At 43.9% G+C, this 22,786-nt stretch overlaps 2 protein-coding genes across 5 annotated transcripts in view; one reads left to right on the top strand and one right to left on the bottom strand.

The window, feature by feature from the left end:
- SMC1B (structural maintenance of chromosomes 1B) overlaps positions 1 to 14,042 on the top strand; it is a 23,335-nt gene extending 9,293 nt beyond the window's left edge. The window contains exons 12-25 of the mRNA XM_018088546.2: positions 588 to 734; positions 1,334 to 1,471; positions 1,953 to 2,069; positions 3,338 to 3,444; positions 4,207 to 4,348; positions 5,102 to 5,247; positions 6,245 to 6,398; positions 7,774 to 7,872; positions 8,729 to 8,885; positions 9,613 to 9,767; positions 11,130 to 11,281; positions 11,681 to 11,750; positions 12,634 to 12,744; positions 12,969 to 14,042. Of these exons, the coding sequence (XP_017944035.1) occupies positions 588 to 734; positions 1,334 to 1,471; positions 1,953 to 2,069; positions 3,338 to 3,444; positions 4,207 to 4,348; positions 5,102 to 5,247; positions 6,245 to 6,398; positions 7,774 to 7,872; positions 8,729 to 8,885; positions 9,613 to 9,767; positions 11,130 to 11,281; positions 11,681 to 11,750; positions 12,634 to 12,744; positions 12,969 to 13,079 (1,806 nt within the window). The 3' untranslated portion in view covers positions 13,080 to 14,042. The remainder of the gene's footprint in view (positions 1 to 587; positions 735 to 1,333; positions 1,472 to 1,952; positions 2,070 to 3,337; positions 3,445 to 4,206; positions 4,349 to 5,101; positions 5,248 to 6,244; positions 6,399 to 7,773; positions 7,873 to 8,728; positions 8,886 to 9,612; positions 9,768 to 11,129; positions 11,282 to 11,680; positions 11,751 to 12,633; positions 12,745 to 12,968) is intronic.
- Positions 13,951 to 22,786, bottom strand: FAM118A (family with sequence similarity 118 member A). Of its 4 annotated transcripts, none has more exons than XM_018088544.2 (8): positions 22,729 to 22,786; positions 21,595 to 21,650; positions 20,434 to 20,686; positions 19,273 to 19,494; positions 18,546 to 18,674; positions 17,484 to 17,769; positions 16,211 to 16,243; positions 13,951 to 15,163 (listed from the first exon to the last, which is right to left on the bottom strand). In XM_018088544.2, exons 2-8 carry the CDS (start codon positions 21,639 to 21,641, stop codon positions 15,066 to 15,068), a joined length of 1,068 nt encoding a protein of 355 aa, XP_017944033.1. In that variant the 5' UTR covers positions 21,642 to 21,650; positions 22,729 to 22,786; the 3' UTR covers positions 13,951 to 15,065. The 4 variants fall into 4 exon arrangements, with proteins under 4 accessions (XP_017944033.1, XP_017944034.1, XP_017944032.1 ...); XM_018088545.2 differs by lacking the exon at positions 22,729 to 22,786 and adding an exon at positions 22,600 to 22,611; XM_018088543.2 differs by lacking the exon at positions 22,729 to 22,786 and adding an exon at positions 21,757 to 21,960.

Below are 22,786 nucleotides of genomic sequence, written 5' to 3'. Positions count from 1 at the left end.
AAGGACTGGAAGCTTCTCTGTTACTTCCTGCAGTTCTCTCTTCTTATTCATACCTGTGTTGCTGCAGACAGTCTTTTATGCACTTAGTATAAACTGTTTAAAATCTTGATTAAAACAGCTTGAAGTTGAAGGTGAGCGTGAAATCACGTTTACTTGGAATCAGGTCACTAAAGCACCCATGTTCTTCACTAAAATTTGCACTTCTTGGGTACAAACAGGCTGTTTCCCTCTACTCCATTATCATGGGGCTTGGTTTGTTCTGCTGAGCCAGACAGAACCTTCTAAGTGTCAGTGTACACACAAGTGTCTTATATTAGTTTTCTAAATACAAGGGAATGATACGATTTCGTTTCATTTGCTGATCAGTTGTAATAATACTAAAATGTGATTAGTGCTAAGAAACAACAGGCATTTTCTGTAGCTTCATGTATCTCCTGTTAGCAGGTTTGGAACATGAAAAAACATTGAAGTCCACCTCAAATGTGGTTGTTGCTTGTTTGACTGCCATATCTTGGGCACTACTTTGTTGGGTATTTTGGCTGATTTTGTTAAGATCTATTTGGGTTTAATTTTTTTTTTCCTTCTAGACAGTGTCTCTTGATGGAACTTTATTTTTAAAATCTGGAGTGATTTCTGGAGGATCCAGTGATTTAAGATTTAAAGCTAGATGTTGGGATGAGAAAGAAATGAATAAAATGAAAGAAAGAAGGGATAGCTTGATTCATGAGTTAAAGGTAGGTCTCTTAATAGCACTTACTGCAAAAGTCATGGAAGTGTAGAAGTTGTCTGACTCAATTCAGCTCTGGGAAGGGGATTTTCTGAAGAGGTGATTTTCAAAACTCGTAGAAGATGCAGACAGGACACAGTAGCTGTTTATCCTCTTCCAGTTAATAATAATCCATTGTGCATCTTGTCCTTAGCTGATGGAGTGGTTCACAGATGGAGAACCAGGATAACACTCTTGGTCCAAGCTGCCTCCAGGAAAAGGAGCTGCTGTTCAAAGTACCTGGAGACTTGTAGTGAGAAAAGGATGATGTGATCTGTTAACATGAGAGTGTTTGCAGGGACCAAAACCTTCCAGTGTAAAACTATGTCATACCTCTAGTGTTTGTTTCTATGAGAGGGATGGAGCAGGGATTTAGGAATCTGCAAGCGGATGCTTCCTGTGGAGGAGTAAATCTGCTACAAAATTCCTGTTGGGTATGACCAGTGCTGCCAGCCTTTACCTCGAGTGAGGCCTGTGTCAGTGAGGCTGAAATCTGCACATGACTCATTTTCCAAGAGGTCACCTCACATTTACAGTGCATTTTCTCCCATCCCAACCCTTCCCCAGACCCTGATGAAGACCAAGCGTAAGGAGGCCGACCTGAAGCAGCTGCGTGCCCAGAGCCAAGGAACCCAGACACGGCTCAAATACTCACAGAGTGAGCTGGACCTCATTAAAAAGAAACACCTTGCCAACCTCTACATGGTATCCTGCCGACTCTTAATCATTCTCAGCTTTAATAATTGCATTTTTTAAGCTGTCATTACCTGTGAAATAAATGCTGCTTCCTTACATAGTTTTTTAAATTCAGATCAAGTTTTGCATGCGGCAGTTACGACTGAGGGATTGATAAAATATAAAAAGCAAGATTAGAAAGTACTTTACTTGAGCCTTTTTCTATTTTAGTTTTTAAATTTGGATCTCTGGTAGCTTGGTATGTCATTTAGTAACCTTCAGAAGCCTGTAAGTCAAAGTGCACTTTATGTGGTGCTTAGTTTGCTTTTCCCCTCATTCAAACTAATCATTGCATGCAAATTGGCAATGATAGTGGGTAAGTGGCATTTGAGAAGAAAATAAAGGTTTTAATCAGAAAAATACAGTTAATCTGGAACAGAGCTGTCTCTTAATTTCTGGAAAGTTGACCCTCCTGTTAAGAAAAATTACCATATTTTTCCTTTCTATCCAGGAAAAATCAAAGCTGGAAAGTGAACTGCTAAATATTGAGTCTCAGCATGACATGTTGAATGAAGGAATAGCACAAAGAAAAACAAAAATAGAAGAATTTCAGACAAAAATTAATGAGGTAATGCTTTCTGTCAAAACTGTGACAGCCTATGCTGTTATGCTGCAGAAACTTATGTTCCTGCTGACTTCTAGAACTTGGACAACTTTTAACTTTATAAACAACTTTGTCAACAAGACTTCTAAGTTATTCCAGCAGTCATCCTCTACCTTTCTTACCAGGCTGGCTGTGAACAGAGGTGTACTTGGATGTTAATGTGTCACAGCTCTGCAGTTACTCAAGGTGTATCATACACATGTAACTTACTTCCTGGCCTCTGCCCCATTCTCATCAGTCAGCCTTGTATTAATCTGGCTGGAATTCTGCCTGGAAAAAGGAGCCAAAACTGCTGTGTGTTCTCTGTCCTGCCTGTGATGCAGGCACGAGGGAGTGCAGATGTCTGTCATCTGCAAGCACTGGCACTGTCATTGATGGTTAGGCTCTGAGAATTCCAGACCTGGGGAATCCTGCTTTTGCTTGTTCTGAAAATAATAATAAAAAAAAGAAAAAAACAAACTAAAAAATGGAGGCTGGTCATTGCTTTCCAAAGGGTAGTGTAACTTGTAACTTGAAGTGGTATTGTATCCCTGGCTGAAACAGCCTGAGTACTAAAGCAGTGTAAACATTACCAGGTTCTGACCTGTAAAGTTCTCTTAAAAGTTTGTTCAACCCATTAGGTTTCCTTTCTAGTAGTCTGTTGCTATTCTTCATTCAGTCCTGTCTTACACACTGTACCTAATATTTGCCTGCTTAAATTTTTCATAAAAATCTTAGGACTGGTTTTGCCTGAGGCTTTTGTTAGTATGCACTGTATAATTAGGAGGTGAAATATTCCATGGCACTGTTTTTGCTGTGACTTTGCTATAATTGGAACACAGTAATTAATATTTATGGATACCTTGAAAGGATTAAAATGAAGAACTGAAGTGCACCAAGAGACCTGTTGTATCTGATTAGTGTCCTGTCCAGCTTTCTCTTCTTCAGCTGGCTGGGAACAACAGGCAAAACCAGGGCAGTTGGTCACAGTGATTACTTTAATTGTCTTTGGAGTGACCAGGTGCTGTCAAGAAGAACTTAGAGTTACATCTTGCAGATCATATGCCTTGTGTCTGGCATTTAGACTGAAAGAGTTATTGGAGAATTTGAAGTACAAATTACTTCTCAGTACTTGTTTGCTGTTTCTTAAAGTACCTTAGAAACCCAGCCTGCAGCATGCAGCGATTGTCCAAATGTTTTACACCTGTGAGTGACTAAACACTTTTTTTTGCTCCGTTTCTCTGTATTCCAAGGTGGAAGACACTGTTTTCCGGGAATTCTGTGAAGAGATTGGTATAGAAAATATCCGTGTGTATGAACAGGAACACGTGAGGCAGCAAGAGGAGATTGCCAAGAGAAGGTGGTGTTTGGCACTGATTAGTAAACCAGTGGCTGGGATTAGATTGGGCACATTGGGCCTTGGGAAACCCCAGCCCAGGAAATAGCACAAAAGCCCAGGAGACAGTAAAAGGTTCCCCTCTCACTGCAGGGGTTAGTTAGGGATTAGTGACACTGCTATGCTTTGGGCTTATGAGACAGTTCAGAGTCAGTGACAGCTGGCAACAAACTTGGAAGGTAACATTTGCTATTTTGGTAGCAGTGCTGTAGAAAAATAAAGCAAAGAATAGTTTTCTAAAACCTACATGGAAAAATGGCACTATCCCAGATTGAGAACAGCATGAAGGGTCACTCATGTATCCAAAATCTGAAGGAGAACTGGATGTAGGACGCAGGCATTTGGTATAGGAACATGATCTTAAGGACAGCAGGCTCTGAGGTTTCTCACTGGCAACCTCACCTACTATTTGTCTCCCAGGCACATGTCACAGGACCACAGATTTGTGCCTTATGAAGGAGAATGTTGAACTAGACCCTTGAACTCCAGTGTCACTCTCCATATTGAGGTGGCCATATTAACCATTATCACTGTATCCTTGTGACTTCAGCACGTCCACAGGATGTGGTGTGGTGGACCCAAATGTCTGCAGATTTCTGTGCTCAGGTGGAAGATACAAAAGTGCAGTCTGACTCCTCAGAGGGGAAACGTGCCTTGTCCCAGCTTACAGTCACAGTTAGGAGCCTGCTCTGTATGTGTTGATTTGAAGTCCTGTGCTTTGCCTAGGCTGGAGTTTGAGAGCCAGAAGACCCGACTGAACACTCAGCTGGAGTATAATCGGGATCATCTCCAAAAATTAACAAACTCGGTCAGCAAGTTGAGGGAGACCATAAAGAAGGATGAAGCTGAGATCGTCAGGCTTCGGGAGGTAACTCTGAAATCAGTCTCTGCCTCTGGCACTCTTCTGGGAGAACAGAATGCACAATATTTAAAAAATGTGATGCTGAGTAATTCTGGAAGGGGTGCTGAATTACAGTGCTGACTTTGTAATTGTTTAAAAAAATGCAGATGCATTTTAACCTCAGAATAACCTGCCATGTTTGGGTACTTACTAATTATTCAAAATAAGCTTGCTCAAAATTGTGTATTGTTGTGTGTACAGTGTTATATTGTGTTCAGTTTTATGTGTTTAATTGATATGAAAAGGCAACATACAGCTACAGATAAAACCAGCAGCACGTGGCTCAGATTCAGTAGAAGATTTCACGAGTAAGACTAAACAGCTCTGATGCTTTACATCTCTAAGGTACTTCACAGCCACTAAGATAATTCTGTGAAACCAATTCAGAGTTTTAATTCAGGTAATATATGTGGATTCCTCCTTCCCAGTGTTCTTGATTCCTTGTTGTGCTCATGGTGCTTGTTTAAATAAACTATGTTTGTGGTACACAGAAAAGGGAAGGAGAAAAGATCCGTAATAGTGCTCTGAATAAAAAACAAAAGTGAAGTGTATAAAACTGCCACAAAGTGGAGGAAAAAAAATCCCACAGTGCCTTTCAGATTTTGTGTTGTAACACATTTGAATGTAACAGGTTTAAACTTATAACTCTTTCTTTGTGTATAACAAGGCTCCACATCAAGAGTTTTGATGGGACGTTAAAATGTAAATATTTTTATGCAGGATGAAGAAAAGCTTTTAATAAAAGTGAATGAAATGGTGGAGGAGCAGCAAGAACTTAAGGATAGATTAACTACTCATAAATCTCAGGTTGCAAAAAGCCAAACTGAAGTTGAAGAGTTCAGAAGGAGGATGTTAACTCTTAATAGGTAATTCCTACATGTACTGCTGGGAAAATGGTTAATGTGATAATATTTAGAAGAGATTTGGTGCTCAGATGTTTGGATTTCTCTTGATGTATTTTTTTGTGAAAGACTTATTAGGGACATGGTGATTGGCATTTACAGTAGGTGTCAGTTTAGCAGTGTTTCTGGGCTATAGGGAGTGACTTGGGGTAAGAGTGTAGTAGTTTACATTTGACTGGGGGCATGTGTAGTTCCCTGGTAGTTTCACAGTTTATTTTAAGTTGTACAGCACCTTCAATTAATTGGAATTTTTTTTCTGATTTTATTGTTATTTTCTCCAGACTTTTCATGGGTTGGATACCTTAAACTGATATTAACTTTAGGCTCACTATTTTGTCCTACTGTTGTTTTAAATCAGCTGCTTTGGGGACAGATTAGACTTCAGTTTTGTTATGCTTGCTGATTATTGATGTGCTTAATTTAAAACCCCTGTTGGCCCAGTGTGGTTAGATAAACTTGGGGAATTTTCTATGAACCCATGGACTGTATGCCTAGGAATTCATGTCAGAGTGTGTCATTTAACCATGGAAGATATTACATTTCTGGTGCTGGTAACTTGATGCTATCACAGGAATTTATTGCAAAGAATCAAGCTGTGCTTCAAGGAGAGTAGTGACAGAAGAGATCTGATGGAATGTTAGAAGGATCGAATCTCCCTCCGTGTTCTGCAGAGCTGGACAGAACAGAGTTGTAGTTAGGGCAGGTGGGGTTTGAAGATGCTGCAGAGTGAGCTTGTCAGTACTCTGAAACTCAGGCTCCCTCTGGAGTCCTGCGGGAGAATGGAGAGGATGGCACAAGTACAGCCCCGTTTTCCCGAGTTCAATGGGGACTGCAGGGGAAGGAGCCCTCACGGTGCTTGGAGACTGCTTTTCATGCTGTGTTTGTCATGCTGGTTTTCTCTGGATGTCTTTAGCAGTGATGCTTCTGCTCTTGAGTTGTTTTGTTCCTTTTATGCGTGTAGGGAAGCCACAAAACTGCAGAAGGAAGCTGCAGCTCTAGAAACTGCTCTGGAAGAGAAGAGACTAAAGAGACATAATCTGCTGCTTGAGTGCAAGGTGCAGGACTTGAAAATCAAGCTCCTCTTTGGAACACTGGATGACATCAGTGAAGTAGAGGTACTTAAAAATGTTTACAGAAGATAAATATCCTGGGGGAGCAGTTCCTCAGTCATGAATTTAAAGATCCTCATTCTTTCCTTATGGGAATATTTGTCTCCCATAGTAATGTTCAAACAAACGTGGTGTTTTCGTGTGGTCAGGCCTCATTCGTTCAAGGGAAGGATTTTTGTTGCTTTTTGTAGGCAGAGATATTGTTTGCAAGTATTTTTGCTTGTGCTTGAAACATATTCCTGTGAAATATCTAGAATCACCGTGGTACAAGAAAATTGGTGTGAAGATGTGTAAGAGGACACGCAGGGGCAGTTCAGAAATATAAATAAATATGGCATATACATGGATTAAGATAGATTAGGTCAATCATCCATAATATAAATGCTGTATAGGAAATGATCCTTTTGGCTTGAGTAGATATTCACAGAAATCAGGGATAGGCTAAGATAGAAACATTCCTGCTATCAGAGGTTTGACTATTTGTCTCCATCTTCCCTCTTTTTCCAGCTTATCTTTGGTGAGGAGAAATAAACTTTCTCCACTGTTACAAAAGAAAAGAGCTGTGAGTTTGGAAGGACTTTTAAGGAGTGTGTGAATCTGGAAGGAGTCTTCTTGAATCCCTTCCTTAGAAAAGTATTTTTGCTGGAGGATGGGTATGAACAGGGCAGCAGAAAATGCAGTGAGGTGGGGTGGGTGGTTTGTGAAGGGGCAGAACAAGAACTGCTCCTGATCAGAGGATGCAGGAGCTCAGCTCTCGTTATTTGGATAAGGAAGAGCTGAAACCAAGGAGGTGTGAGCAGTAGGAAAGCCAGCTTGGATTAACCATTACTTTCACTGAGAAGACCAGCAGGATTTGGTGGTGGGAGAGGGACTGACAATGAGAGGTAGCACATGTCTCCTTTGAGGGAAGGTGGCTGTTAGAAATTCAGGCTGCAGGGTCCAGAAGACACTCTGGTTGTGCTGTACAGAGCTGAAGCTCTTTCTGAGGCCAACTGAGCAGAAGAAATGCCTCAGCTGACACCTTCAGAGCCTTCCCTTGGAAGGGGGTTGAATTTTCTGGGGAATATAAATCCTTCCAACCAGGAGATTTACAGTATGCCCATGGTTGTAACTACACTACAAAAAAATTGCTGCTGCTCTCACCTTGATTCAGACTGAGATTAGCAGATGTTTTCACCTTTGTTTAACAGGTGCATGGTTTAACTGGACTCATGAGATCTTAACTGCTCACTCCCTCTGGGCCAGGGCAGGAGCCATGCAATACATTTACCTTGTACCATGTTACCACTGTCTCTTCATTTCAAATCCTTTCAGTTAGTTGGTGTAACAGTTTAAAAATTAACTGCTGTACTTCTGAACTGGAATTTCCCTCATCTTCCAGCTGGGAACTGAAACAGAAGACACCCAGACAACGTCAGGGATCTATGAGAGGGAGGAGAGAATTCAGGTAGACTACAGGAGCCTAGCAGAAGACCTGAAGGTGATCTTTTTGGTTTGAAATTATTGCAGATGGGAGTGTTTGATTTTCATTTTGGTAAAAAATATTTTATTTGTTGAAATTATTTGTTCTTCACCCCTGTCTTGAAATGAAACACTGAAGTGCATGTGTCTGTGTACTCTAGTTTTGCAGTCACATGTAGCACTGCTGTGTGGGATTTCTGGATGGGTCAGACTTTACCTTTAAAGCTTCCCTGAAACACAAACATGGAATTCAGAAAGAGTTAATATAACCTTGGTTTTTCCTTCCTGCTTTACCTTCTGCCTTGAAGTTCCAACACTATATGTTATGGCTCAGAACTCCAGGACCCAAGGATGGCTGCTGGGGGTTGTTACCACTTCTGTCTGTGGTATTTGCAGAGACTGAGACTTCCCATCCTTCCCTCTCTAACAACCCATTAGGTCACATTCTTCTCAGCAGGTTTTGTAATTTTTTTTCCTTTGAATCCTAAGAAAAGTAAGTAAATGTCAGAGGCCAGGTACAGAGTGAAGGATGGATCTGTCATCACTGGAACTTGTCTCCAAGAATTCCCTGAGAACCTGCCTTTGAAGGTTTTCTTTACAGATCAAGTAGTGAAGCACTAATCCTGCTCTTGTGTTGTATTGTGAAGTGAGGGAAGGGAGTTGCCTCTCTGTTTTAAAGGTCTTGTGGAAGAATACTGAGGACCTCCTAGATGATTGTGAGAACTAAGGCCCTTGAGTGGCATTTTTGGTTGTTTCCAGTTAAAGCTATCAATGAGTGGGGTAGTTGTCTCAGGAACCACAAGTGCTTGCCATGTGTGTTGAAGTGTCTTGGCCCATGAGCCGATTGGATCCCTCCGAGATTCCTTTTTCTTCAGGACCTGCAATCTGAGAAGGACATCGAGGCTCGGCTGAAGCAGATGCAGCAGGAGATCAAATGTAAAGAGACCACTCTGCTAAAGACAGCTGCTCCCAACCTGAGGGCAGTGGAGAAGCTCCAGATCGCTCGGGGCAAGTTCCAGGAGTCCATAGACGGTAACGGCCCTTCATGTCCATCTCTTTTGGGACTGACAGTTTTCACCCTCTTCCCTGGCTTGGGCCTGCTGGCTTTGCCTCTTTCAGATACTAAGGTATTTTTTTGTGCTCAAGTGTTATCTCAGTTATTTTTTAATGATATGTAAACAATTGTTTAGCATACAGGTGAGTATGCAGTTGAAATACACATTGAATGATTGGAAAGAGACTTTGTTGCCCCAATGACATCATAAAGTCTTTTCACTTGCTTTGTGAAAATGACTGCCTTTTAATCTTAAAATTTTTTACATTTTTTCCTACATAATTGAAGGAACTGTGTATATTGTGCAGAACTCAGACACGAGCATTCCTTCAAACTGATGAGTATCTCCAGAGAGCATTGCAGCCATGAGCACAGGAAGGGTTCTGGAGCTGTACCAGCTCAATGCTGGAGCTGCTTGGGGCTGCCCAGCTTCCAGAAGGAATTAGGAGAAGAATTTTGTTCCTTGCTCCAATCGAATGTGGTGTAGAGGAGATGGAGTACACCACAACTTCTCAGGTTTTGGGGCCTCCATTTGAAAGGTTTCAGAGGAAGGAAACTCCTTGTATTGGCTTTGCTCCCTGTATGTGTATTTTTTCTGCAGTAAGTGTTTTCCTTGGTGCTGCTTATAGTACCCAACATAGATTTGTTCTGTGTATTTGCTCAGAGGCTTCTTACAGAGGAATTCCTGTGATCTGTTTTCCTCAGCTTTTGAGAGCAGCAGGAAGGAGGCCAGAACGTGCAGGCAGGAATTTGAGGAGGTGAAAAAGAGGAGGTATGAGCTGTTCAGCAGGTGCTTTGAACACGCCTCCATAGCCATTGACAGGATCTACAAGAAGCTGTGCAGGAACAGCAGTGCTCAGGTGGGTCATGGGCTCGGGGGCTTGGCCCAGGAGGCCTCACTGGATGCTTTGGTACCAAAGTGACACTCAGGCTTTGCAAAGACAGTCTCAGTCCTGGAGAAGGAAATGGCACAAATAATAAAGATGCAGGAGTTCAGGGTCAGAGCAGGGAGATGACAAGCCAAAGCATGCTGGACATTAGACAGAGAAAGGTAATCTCTTAATAAAATTGGGAACTGCTCAGAGTGAGGTAATTTTACTCTTTGTGTTTATCAGACTTACAAATTATCAGGACACAAATGTGAAATGTAACTGAGTAATTCATTTAAAAATAACACTGGTTTGCACATCTAGTGATACTGATAATAAGCAGTTAAAAACAGTCATTAATACAGACAAAACTCAAAATCATAAATCAGTGTTTTGTACAAGGTCTTGAAGCTCTGTGTATCCCATTTAAATATTTAGGAAACACAGACATAATAAGTTTGCAGCTTTTAAGAAACACATAGAAAAATTGTCCCACAATTATCTGTGTTAGTGTACCCATATTAGTGCCAAAAGTGAAGAGGGAACTCCCTAATGCTTTGGTTACATCAAGTTCCATAGACTGTGGAGTGTTTAAAGGGTTCAGGATTGGATTCTTTTCTGTTTTAAAACATCAAATTCATCAGCTTCTGTGACCAAACGTTGTGTATTGGTTTGGTTTTCTTCTGCTGTGTCTGTGATCCAAGAGGAGACATTTGAAGTCAGGGTTAAGTGTGGAAATTTCTCTTTTATCTGTCTCCCCCTGCGCAGAGGGGAAGAGACTTTATTCTTTTATTGTTTCTTTTATAATTGGGAAAAACAAACCACGTAGCAAAAGTACCCATTGTACTTTTTAGTGGTTTGGAAAAATGATAATTCCTTTAAAATAATACTTTCAATTTTTGGCCCTGGGAACCAGGATACAAAGTATGGAGAAAGACTGCTTTTATTGAAGTCTTTCTCCAGCTCAAAGCTGGGCTCTGTAAAGCTAACCTTCCACAAAAAAGGCTAATTTTGCAAGTGTATTGTCTTCCAAGCTGCTTTTTAAGTCTAAAATTCTAATAACTAAAAAAAAGCAGTTACATAAAAGGTGATAAAGTCGAGTTTGTTCAGTAGTTGAAAGTGTGCAAATAACAAATAGGCGGTGCCATTTCCAAACTGGTTTTGTTAATGAGCCTCCTGGTTCCTTAACAAAACCACATTCCCTGGGAATTTGGTAATGCTGCTCTCAGGATGGATGGATGAAGCCAACTCCCTGATTTCCACATTAGCTCAGGCAGTGTTTAAACCCAAACCATTCCCATCTCAATAATTTGATAAATGTCCCTGTTAACAATGCCATGTGTGTGTTCCCAGGCATTCCTGAGCCTTGAGAATCCTGAGGAGCCCTATCTGGAAGGCATTGGCTTCAACTGTGTGGCCCCTGGCAAGCGTTTCATGCCCATGGACTGTTTGTCAGGAGGGGAGAAAACCGTGGCAGCCCTGGCCCTTGTGTTTGCCATACACAGGTAAAAACACTGCCCTGGGATTGTCCAAGGGGGGAAAAGTACTGTGGGATTCTCCAAGGATCTGCCTGACAGGAAGAGAGACAGTGTTCCATTTACAAGCATGTTAAAAAACCTGCTAATGGAGTATTCAGGCGTTACTAAAGTTCTTATTCTTTACCTTATTCTTTGCCTGTCATGACTTTAATATTATATATTAAATGTAGAATTTTATGTTAATTCTGAACTGTTAATTCAGTTATTGTGTATTATTTAATAGTGCATAAGTAATATCTAATTATTTCATTAAAATAAATATAAATCTAATATTGCAAAATATTACTAGAATTTTATTAGAGAGTAATTAGAATGTTTATTAACATTTTGGCTTCTAAGTGCAAAATACTGTCTTACCTCCTGCAGCTTTAGGCCAGCACCTTTCTTTATTTTGGATGAGATAGATGCTGCCCTGGACAACTCAAACATTGATAAAGTAAGTTATCCTTTATCAGCATCTGACACCTTTTGTAGAAGGGTGGCTGCTTGGACTGCAGGGTGTTGGGATGCAGAGATTGATTGCCCTGATTGAACCTGGTTTAAATTAGATTAGGCTTAGGGCTGAAGTAATGGTTGTGTGAGATACCAGACATGGGAGAGGTTTAAATTCCTCAATCTAAGCGTGTTTGATTGGTGCCCAAGCTGTGAATGTGAGAGAAGAGGTGAAGAGGGTGAAGGTGTGAGCTAAGTCTCTTTCCATTCTTTCAGTTTGAGGGTTTATTAAAGCAGATCTGCAGTAAATGGAACTATACTGTGAAATCAGTGTGAATTCTGAAACTTACTAAAGGCAGTTCTTCCATTAAAAAATTATTTCCATGTCAAGTAGATAGAACTGTGCAGGCAGAACTGTGCCAGTACATTATTAAAAATGTATTGGTTTTCCTTTAGGCAGCATTTAATTTATATTGGGGGACACTGCTGTCTGCAGTGAACTAATACATATTTCAGATCTTATTATGTAGCCAGTAACAAACTTTACACACCTTTTTTTTTTGTTAAGTATTCAGGAATTTCCACTTTCCTTTGTAGTTATATTAGGTAAAACTGTTTTTCATTGGCACAGGCCTCTTTCTTTAACTTTACTCATTGGAGTGAATGATTTTGTTATGTGTTTTCAAAGAGCAGCAGATCTGAGGGCTTGTCTTGAGACCAGGGCAAGTATCTGGCTTAGGAGTTGTTTATTTCTCATTTTACCCAGCTTATTTCACGATGGAATTCAGCAGCTCTCACAGTTCAGTTCTCTCCTTGCCATTCCCTGATCACAGTGTGGTTTCAGGCTGCCAGAACTAACTGAGGAAATGTTTGCTTTCCTTCCAAAGGTCTCGAGTTTCATCAGGGAACAGGCCCACGAGCAGTTCCAAATGATAGTGATTTCCCTGAAGGAGGAGTTCTTCTGCAAGGCAGACGCCTTGCTTGGAGTGTGTCCAGAGGTAACAATCCATTAGGACCAGGTTTTGTTCAGTGATGCTGGGGGGGGGGTGGAAGTGCTGGTTCCCACCTGCAGTGTTTGGTGGCTGGGTGTGCCCTGCTCTGCAGGGACAGGCTCCAGGGGATGTCCTGTGGGAGCTCAGGCCTGGTGTTGTCTCTCACACTTATGAAATGCTCATTTCAAGTAAGAGAAACGTGTTCCCTGGTGTGATCTCCCCCTTCCCAGCATGATGACATCATGTTCAGCAAAGTGCTGACCCTGGATCTCACCGAGTTCCCGGAGCAGGAGCAGCAGGACAGGGCAGAGAAGCCCAGAGGCAGCTCTGTCCTGGGGTAGCACGTGGACAGAACAGGGACAGCAACAGCAACTGGGTTCACAGCTGACTGTGACAAATGTGAGTTGGAACGTGGCTGGTGGAGGTTGATATGGGAATGTTTGTTCACTTTCCAAGGGAAGCAGTTTTGCAAAGCAGTCATGGAAGGAGCTGTTCCTCCTTCGTGCAGTTGGGTTGAGGGGTGAGAGCCCCGAGGTTGTTGCTGAGGTTGTGCACACTGCTACACAAAGTTCTCCCCCAGTGTTCGGGGGGGTTTGGGCTGTAAAGATGAAGGGTGCAAGTTCACTAGCACAGGATCCCCAAGCTGGGGTACAGAACACTGTTTGAGGGAGATGGAATCACTTCATCTGGCCTGTGTTCCCCCTCTGTGTGTGCTAAGAGCTTCCCATGGTTTATGGTTGTTCATAATAATTGTAATGTTCACAGAGCAGGTTCCTTTTGTCCCCCAGACTGCCTACACACACCTGCCTTGTTGTGTGCTGGGAGCCCTGGGCTTGTGCTCCCTGCTGGGCACACAGGAACATTCCAACCACATCCAGGTGCCCACTGCTCCTGCAGGCAGATGTTCATCAAATACTTGTGTTATGGCCACACTTCGTTAATAAATTAATTTGAGGCATGAATTTATGTGAGTGCCTTCATTGAGAATCCAGTGACAGATGTGGAAAGACCTCTGGCAGTGTGAAGGGTGGATGGAGGAGCAGCCTCAGTGGTGTCCAAAGGTCTCTGACCTACAGCAGTCTGGGTGCTGCTAATACACAAGTCCTGGTTTGTTTGGGGGACTTTAACCATTTGCTGGGAACAGGTGGTTGAGACAGAAAAATGCAGTGAAGAAAGGAACAGCCTGAAGAACGGGGACAGCTGCTACACAGGAACAGTTTACTTCAAATATTTTATTGAAAGAGTGTATGTCACCTTCAGAGATGTCCTTCCAAATTCATTACACAGCTTGAGCAAAACAGGGTAATGTCATGGACAACAGGTTGGTTTTCAGTAAGTACCTTACTCCCATTTAAAAAAAAAAAGGTTATGAATGAAGTAGAAAAAGAGCCCTAGGCAATGGAATCACAAACAGCCTTGAACATGCCCCTCTGTGGGATCAGCTTTTCCAAGCCACTCAAGTAACAATTCTGTCTGTGTGGTGCCCCAGTGGGAGAAGTACCAGTCCCTGGGGCAAAGAGGTGCTGCAGTGCCCCACCTTCACCCTTAGAGTAGTTCAACCCACAGCAAAGGTCCACACCAGGAATTGTCTGCAGATCCATCCCAGGATACTGACTGGGCTTCATTCCACTGCAGCAGGACTCTGTCACCTGCTGTCCAAGGCAAGGGGCAGCACAGCCTGTGGTGTAACAGCATGAAAACATGTCCACAGAAACCCCCAGCAGAGAGGTCAGGGAGCCCTGTGGATACAGCCCTGGCACAGCCCTTCCTGCCTCACCAGACTCAGGAAAACAAACCCTCGTGCTGAAAGTGAAAAGCAGGTGGGTCACTGTGCTGTGGGCTCCATAACTGTGGAACACCACTTCCTGTTCCTCAGGGTTTAGGGATCTGAAGCCTGGAAGCAGCCCTGTGCTGACAGACCCTGGAGTCCAGCCTCCACAGCACACCCACAGTCCAGCTGATGGGAAAGGAACTGAAACCCCTTGGTTTCACAGGCTTCTGTGCCAAAAGGCATTTTTGAGAGATTCCAAAGTTACCTCTCTTGTGGCTTCACCTGAGCAGAGTCTGGTCCAAAGGGCTTGAGAGAAGTTGCACCCACTTGTCTGACCCTGCAGGTACAGCCTGAGGGTCTGGCTGTGCCAGAGGAGTGACTGGTGGCTCCAGCTTCACACACATCACATTTACAGCTTTAGAAAGGAAAGGCTAATATGTACAGTTTTATTCCACTTAAAACCATGGAAATACCAGCTCAAAACTTTCCATGCAGCAGACGTAAAACACCTACTGTTAAAAAGCTTCTGGGGTGGGCTTTGGTGTTTGGGGTTTTTTCATTCACTGGTGGGTGTATCTGACTGCTTGATCCTCTTAGGAGAGTCAGTGCCACTTTCTCCCAGCTTTCTTTTAGCACAGTCCACACATGAAGTTCCTGGGGAGGGAGAAGGAAAAAACCCCAAATTGTTGCTACATACATGTGCTTGGTGTAATTTTTACTACAAGCACCAGATACAAAGGTAAACACAGTCCTGGTCCCGTGAGGTTCTTGGGTTTGGATTCTGAGTTACATATAACACTAACCCTGCTGAAAGTCTGTTTTACTTGGTCTGTATTCCAAATTACAAGTAAACAGGAGCTAAAATCACCTGTAAGGAGCTTTATGTTAAGAATAAATTGTGCTCAAGTTTTTGGTTTCTCCTTTACTGATACCTAATTTTACTTTATTGAAAATGGGATTCGTGAACTCAGTTGCAAGACAAGTAAGCCTAAGATCCAGTTGGAATTACAAACCTAATCTCTGACTTTACACCTGCCCACAAGTGTCTGGGACCTTGTGTGCTCTGTGGTTGGGAAAGAGTGGGGGGTTCTCCTCCTGCACTGCCTAAGACCCTCCTGCACAGTAATGGAATACTACTTTTATACACTTCTGATGTTCCCTGCAGCAGCACAGAGCTCTCAGGAGTGGGATCTTTCTACATTGTTTCAAAGGGAAGTTTTGCTATTTTACACCATAAACTGGAATGTATTATTGCTCAGCTTATTCTGTAAAGTATCACAAAGTCCCTGAACAGCTTAGCTGAAAATTCACCGTCAGTACCACACGCTTGAGATTCATTCTTCCAGACCTCCTTAAGGCAGGCTTTGGAACAGAAACCTGTGCTTGGAAATCTAAGTCAAAACCTCATGGATATTAGTATTACCTTAGACTACTCTAGGCAGCATTAATAACTTTTTATATACATTTCCTGGAGCTCTTCCTTTCTATCATTTATCATTTGATTGACAGCTGAAACCCAGCAGTTACCTGCTGATAAGCAAAAAGAAAATCAGAGGGGAAAAAAGAGAGTGTGCAGCAGACTTTGGGAGGTAAAGTAGAGCAGTGGACAGTAATCATTTAGTTACTTTGGAAACAAGAGATGTATTTTTCTCTCTTTGGTAGGATTATGGAACTTTCTGAGACAGTAAAAATGTTACTTACCCAGCAGGGTTGTGCTGTCCACCCGATCAGCATCTAGAGAAGTGTGAGAGAGCAGCAGCACAGGTTACCATGCAGAAAGCTTTTATAATTTAGGCACCATCCCAAAACAGCAAGGTTGTGTTTAGAATCCCCAAATGGTTTTTGGTTGGGAGAGACCTTGTAACTGAGATCACAAGGCTTTCAAGTCTGAGTAAGGTCCCTCTTCTCACGTCTGATGCCAATCAGGAATTCCCAAGGAAAAGGGGAGCATTTTGCAGTCATTTCCATTTAGACCTTAAGCAAACCTGTCTTCCTCCCTGGCTGCTCTGCAATAAATTGGATTCTCCAGACTGAACAGGCTCTAGGTACTGCTCAGACTATGAAAAGTACATCCATCAACACCAGCAGGCTGAGTTCAGTGTCTGGAACTGCACACCAACTTACTTTTAGTTGTCTGCACTGCAGATAAACGTCCTGAAACCTCCATGCTGTGCTAAATATTTTTTTCTAGCCTCCATGGAAAGAAAAACATAATGCAGTCTAACTGGAATATTCATCAGGTCACAAAAAGCAGGCTCTAATCTGGGCATGCACCTGCAGTTTTCTTTCGGGGGGAGCAAGGGGAAGGTTCCTGCTCTGCACCACTTGGAGTAATTTTAGACAAAACAGTTTCACTGAGTTGATAAATAAAAGAGCTGTCAAATAGTAATTCTTCCCAAGGTCATTTAGTTATTTTCCTCAGTTCTGTGGATAAACCATAGCAGACCAGACCTTGTTTGGAAAACATGAAAGGAATCTCTTTCCTGTGACAGAGTTGTTTCTCCCCATTAGCCCTGACTGTGATAAGCCCAACGTTTATTGGAGGCACTGATTTAATTTCCCATTCTATGCTTGATCAGATACTGTGGCTCAACCAGGTTATCCTACCAGGTAATTCCTTCAACTCCTTCAGTCTCCTGACACATCAGATTTCAGATAATATAACACTCAGTAGGCTGGAATAGTTCACGCCAAAAAAATCCGCAAAGTGAACATCTTTACCAACTGCTAACAAAAAGGCAAATTCAGAACTCAAGATTAGAGTTGCAAGAATCCACAGACCTCCAAAATCCACAGATTCCCAAAAACCAGATCTGGTCACAGTTTGGCCATGTATTCCCTGCATGTCCCTCAGGAGCCAAGGAGCTGCACATGAGGTCAGCACCTCGTGCAGGGCTCACACAGGGCACTGCTGGGCACCTGTTCAATCCAGCCTGTGCTGGTGAGGAGGCCACGTGCCCTGGATTTTCCTTACCTGGGCTCCTCTGCTTGCAGATCTGAGCAGTGAGATCCTGGACATACTCTGGGAATTGCTGGAAGCAGTCCCCGTAGGACACCACCTTTATCCCGTGCAGCAGCATGTCTGCCTGCAGCTTAAAAAAGTGGTCTTCGTTTTCTTTAAGCACCAACATGTAATGCTCTAAATCCACTTTGTTCTTTACTGTGTAAAGAAAAAGGGCTTGGAATATCTGGTCACGCAGAGTCTCCCCACAGCCCAAAAACAGGAAGGACTTGGTCCGGTACAAGTTCTGAAGAACTTCCTGTGAAGGGACAGAAACAAACAAAAGCCACATTTACTTCAGCAGGCAAAGCCAAGGTCAGGACTTCTAAAATAAGGCAGGCTGAAAAGGAGCAGCAGAGCAGAACCTTCACTAGGGAGCTGAAAGAAGCAAATGTTTTAGGACCAGGCCAAACTGACATTTTGTAACTATTGTTTCTACCAAAAAAGAAAAAAAATCCAAGTTATACAAATACATGGGGGTTAGGACTAGGTGACCTCTAAGGTCCCTCCCAACCCAAGCCATTCTGTGAAGTTTAAACAGACACATAAGTGTTGCCAGCAAGGGAAATTAAATTGAAAGAATTGTGATGACAGAATATTGGGCTCCCGTTAGGTCAGTCTGTAAACAAGGAGAATTAATATTCTTGACCGAATGTTTGAGTTCCTAAACCAGCTAAGATATGACATTCAGTCCAAGATCCAGAGCTGGTAACAGCTTAAGCCCCTAAATCATGAATCCAAGCAATCATATGGTGATGAATCCTTGTCCTGCTGTCCAGTATTTTGGGGCTCCTGTTCTTCCCTAAGACAAATACAAAGAACTGCAACTGAGACATCCAGCTGTGGGGTTTGACTGTGATTTACCAGGAGTATATGAGGGCACTGCCTTTCTGAATAATTCTGAATCATTTCTCTGGGCCCCAAGTATTTCGTTTATATGACCCCACACAGCCCCAGCCTTAGGTAACATGTCTGCAGTGATTACAATAAAACAGTTCTGCAAAACATGGTAAAAAATGTAAAGATCACACAAACCATGACTTCGGGATCCTGAGTAACATCCTTATATCCCGAGGGATCGAGCACCATTCCACAGGGATCTGTGTATAAGCCGTGAATGTGAAGAACTCCATATTTTACGTGGCCTCTCGCCCACTGAAGAACCTGAAGCAAATCACAGTTATAATGGACCACAATCACCAGGATCCTGGAAAACTAAACAGCTGCACTGACTTATAAACCACTTAAAGCAGCAGTAACTCCTTTTGCACTTCCCTGCAGCAAGAGATTGTAATTGCTGATCACACAGCTCACTTGAAATCATAACAAAGAGGTGACAGCTGATCCTGCAGCTGCCTCTGCCTTTTGGGGCTAAACAAGCATTCAGCCAAGCAGCAAATTCCAGCAGCACTGACAGGAAAGGTATGAACAGCACAATTTCACCAGCCAGGTGAAATCCTGCTTGGGATTTTAACAGTGACTTCACAGAAGTTAAATAAATCTGTGGGTTTTTCACAGCGAATGTGGGGAACTGGTCAATAAATGGGTCACTGAAATTCTCCGTGGTGACTGTTACCAGATTACTCAGAATAAAGAGACACATAAAAGAAATGTCTGGGCATCTGCTGCAGCTTATAGACATGCTCTACCAATTAACAAGCTTTAGTCTTGACACTGTTTAAACAGGAAAATATCTTTCAATGAAGCTTTCGAGCTGCCTTGTCTTATATTAAATCTACTAATTTTACTGCTCTCATCATACCTTATCCCTATCTTTAAGGTCTAAAGATTCCATAGGTTTTCCCTGTTGCTGACCAAATATCTCGAGCAAATTATCATAGTTTGTGGTCAGAACCATTGTGCCTCTCTCCATGAGCCTCAGGATGGATTGCAGGACCACAGGGTTCTGGATGTGCTGCTCCAAGTTATCAAACACCTCCATCAAGCAATCCTGGAAGAAGTTGGGCTTCGTGTCCCCGGTACGCTGAGGAGAGAGCAGAGGAACACTTCATCAGCTCCATGATCCCTGCCTCCCACAGGAACCCACTTCACCTGGAGACTTAATGCCAGAGCACAGAGGGCTTGCACGGCACACCGAGCAAAACCACCCAAAATAAATCCCAACTTATTTTCCAGTGTTGCCTCCACTCAGTGTAGCTCCAAACATTAGGCTGGGTTTCTCAAGAGAGCTTGTAATACAGGTACAAGAAAACAGCACTAAAATTACCATTCCCTGGATTCAGAGTCTGGGATATACTATTGAAGGTGGCAATTTCTTTTTTTCTGTTTTTCCCTTCCTGGCTGAGAAAACTGTTATTAATGATTAAATCTACCATAAACACAGACAGAGTCCCCTCAGCAGTGGGGTAATTATTACACTGGGCCTGTAGAGAGGCTGCCCACATGTTGCAAAACATTCCCCACAGCCTACACTTGGGGCTATGTCTGTCACCCTGAATATTTCAGCTAAAAGGAAGACTTGGCAAAGGGCTTAACAGAGTCTGAGAACCTCTGGAAACTCAGTGGATGGTTGAGAACCTGAGCGTGTAGGGACTGTCCTTAGGGAAGTGATTCACTCCATGTGGCCAAGGCCATCAGTAGGGTCAGGGCCTACCTGTATTTTCAGGGTCCTCCTAGTTTTTTCCACAGAGCTGCAAATTCCCCTTTCATTCCCCAGAAGTGAATCACAGCGAATATTTAACAGTCAGGACTCCTGCTTGCATTAATTCTGATGAAAGCTGACTCACACTAAAACCCAGGGATGTTTTAGGCTCTCCAAAACATACGGTGTGTTATGTGATTGCCCACAAAATGGCCACTTTCACCAGAAAAAAGGTCAAGTTTTGGACACAGGTTTTTGTTGGTAACCGAATAAAAGCACAAGGTAGTTTTAGAAACGAGCAGAGGTCACAGACACGCTCACCGGTGACATCTTCCTGATGAGATCGTGGGCAACCACGAGCAGGTCCCTCTCTTTGGTGACCTTCTTGCGGAATTCCGCCACGTCCCCGGGGTGCAGCACCTCCAGCTGCTCGGCTGCTCCCAGCACGGCCTCGATGCAGCTCCTCCAGGAGCACAGGGCCGGGATTCCCGGGGCCACCGCGGCGCTCACGCCCGTCCCGAGCACCACCAGCAGCTCCCGCGGCTGCTTCCGCACCAGGCTCTTCAGGAACTTTCTGGAAAACAGGAAACAAAGATTCCTTGTGCACAGCGCATTTCCTGCCCATCCTGAAGGCATGATGCTTCAAAGAAACGATTTTTATTCGTTATTTTCTTCCTGGGAAGCAGCAGTATCTTCATCCTCATTTGTGCTCAGTGCAGGATATGTGAGCACAGCAGTCATGCTGGTTCAGATCAAGGGTCCATCCAACCCACTGCTCAGACGTTACTACCCACAGATCCCTCTCAGAGGTGAATCTGTGCTGTGTCCACACTCCCTGCACAAACCAGCACAGGGAACTGTCAGGACAATCCTTCTTGATTACTCAGCAGAGAAGTGAAAATGCTTTTAAACCATACAGCGAAATCACTTCTGTACAAACAGGGATTTCAGTAACACAGAATCTCAAAACACCCCTGACTTTAAACTACCTAAACTACCTAGTTTACTAAACACTGTAAACTACCTTTACAGATCTTTCAATTCCTGCTGACATGGATGTTTAACACCTCTTGTTTCACAAGCACCTGAAACTGTCTAACTCAAACTACAGTGTTTAACTTGAAATGGCCTCAGGCAAAGCAATAAATAATTGCAGACAGGGTTGCCAGCTCCTGCCTACAAAGAAAATGCGTCTGATGACCCCCCATCCCTGCCTGCTACGTTCAGCCCAAATTGTTTCCTCTCAGGAAGTTCATTATTCATTCCTCACAAACGGCTTATCTGAGCATGAAGCACTTGGTCCGTGGAGAAACTAGTTACTGGAATCACTTCAAGTTTTCATGCCTGATGTTCTTGTATCCAGTATTCAGTAGTTTATGCCCCCTGTGGTTTCAGATTGTCATTGAGACACTTAAATAAATACATATATGTGTGTACATAGACACACAGACACATAAACATAACCTTTCCAACACAAGTTACCTGGATTTCTGCTCACTTCTAATTGTGGCTCGTTCTGGTGAATCCATCTCTGAGCCCTGAATAAAACAAAAAGCTTTATTAATTACAGTAGCAACTTCTCAAATTCAATAAAAGCATCATCTCACCACAGGCGAGATATTGTCAAATGTTGTCAATACCAACATTTCAGACCTCGCTGTTTCCTTTTAGCTCCCGGAGCTGGTTCCTGGAAGCAGGAGCTGTGCAAGGAAGCGGGAGCAACAATCCCCCACCCCTCAGGGCTGAATAGCTGCAAGAGAGAAGGGCTCAAACCTCCCCGCGGTCGGAGCACCGGGAACTGCTCTGGAACATCCCCTGGCACTGCCCAAAGGCGGGGGCAGCTGCTCGCCCACCAGGTTCCCTGGTGGCCCGGTGGGAGCCGCGGTGATGCGGGCACGCCGGACAGCCGGGATGGGAGCCGGGTCCTCGCTCCGAACACACGGCGGGACATCCAAACTCCTCCTAATTTCACCTTTTGTTGCTGCTCAGGGCACCAAGTTTCATTTAAGGATCTGCCTATGAAACAAGAAGACTGAAGCTCCGAGCCAAAGGTTTAACGGGACGAGTGTTTCCAGGGAGTTCCGCGTCTGAAAACCGCCCCGAGCGCTCCAGCCCCAAGGCAGCCGCGGGCAAAGGGATGCTCGGACCCCGCTCGCCGCTTCCCCCCGGGAAAAGCCAGGCCGGGAGCAGGAGGCTGGGGCAGGACAGCCGCTCCTTGCCGATCCCGGAATGACCCGGGGGATTCCCACTGTCTTAAGCCCGGGCCCGGGAAACAGCCGCACTTGCCGGCGCGTTCCGGCGGCTCCCAAAGCAGGGCTTGCTGACGGGGTTTGCTTAAAACCGGCCCCAAACCCGCGGCCCGGGGGACACGGACACATCTGAGCCCCGGGGACGGAGATGGGAACGGCCTCGGCTCCCGGGAAACGCTTAAAAAACCCCTAAATCCCCTGCCAGGCAAACCCCCAGCCCCGCGGGTGTGACACACACCGGGCTCAGCCGCAGCAGGAGGGACCCGCGGGGAGGAGACGGGAGCCTTAGGGAGGAGAAGGACGGGGGGAGAGGAACGCCGAGCGAAATCCAGAAGGAAGAAGGAGCAGGAGGAGGCGGCAGCGTTACCTTCCGCAGCTCTACCGGCGAGGCGGGGCTGGCGGCGGCCGCAGCATCCTGGGGCGGG

This window comes from Manacus vitellinus, unplaced genomic scaffold (assembly GCF_001715985.3).
Source record: "Manacus vitellinus isolate BGI_N305 unplaced genomic scaffold, ASM171598v3 scaffold_104_pilon, whole genome shotgun sequence".
Lineage (NCBI taxonomy): Eukaryota > Metazoa > Chordata > Aves > Passeriformes > Pipridae > Manacus > Manacus vitellinus.
This window is presented reverse-complemented; position numbering and strand designations above follow the sequence as displayed.

Coding starts and splice junctions, on each gene's coding strand:
- FAM118A (XM_018088542.2), bottom strand. CDS start 21,924: ATGTTCCAGAGCAGTTCCCGGTGCTCCGACCGCGGGGAG. Junction 20,687..21,594: donor AGAAGTGAGCAGAAATCCAG/GTAACTTGTGTT, acceptor CCTGTTTTCCAG/AAAGTTCCTGAAGAGCCTGG. Junction 19,495..20,433: donor TCATCAGGAAGATGTCACCG/GTGAGCGTGTCT, acceptor CTCTCTCCTCAG/CGTACCGGGGACACGAAGCC.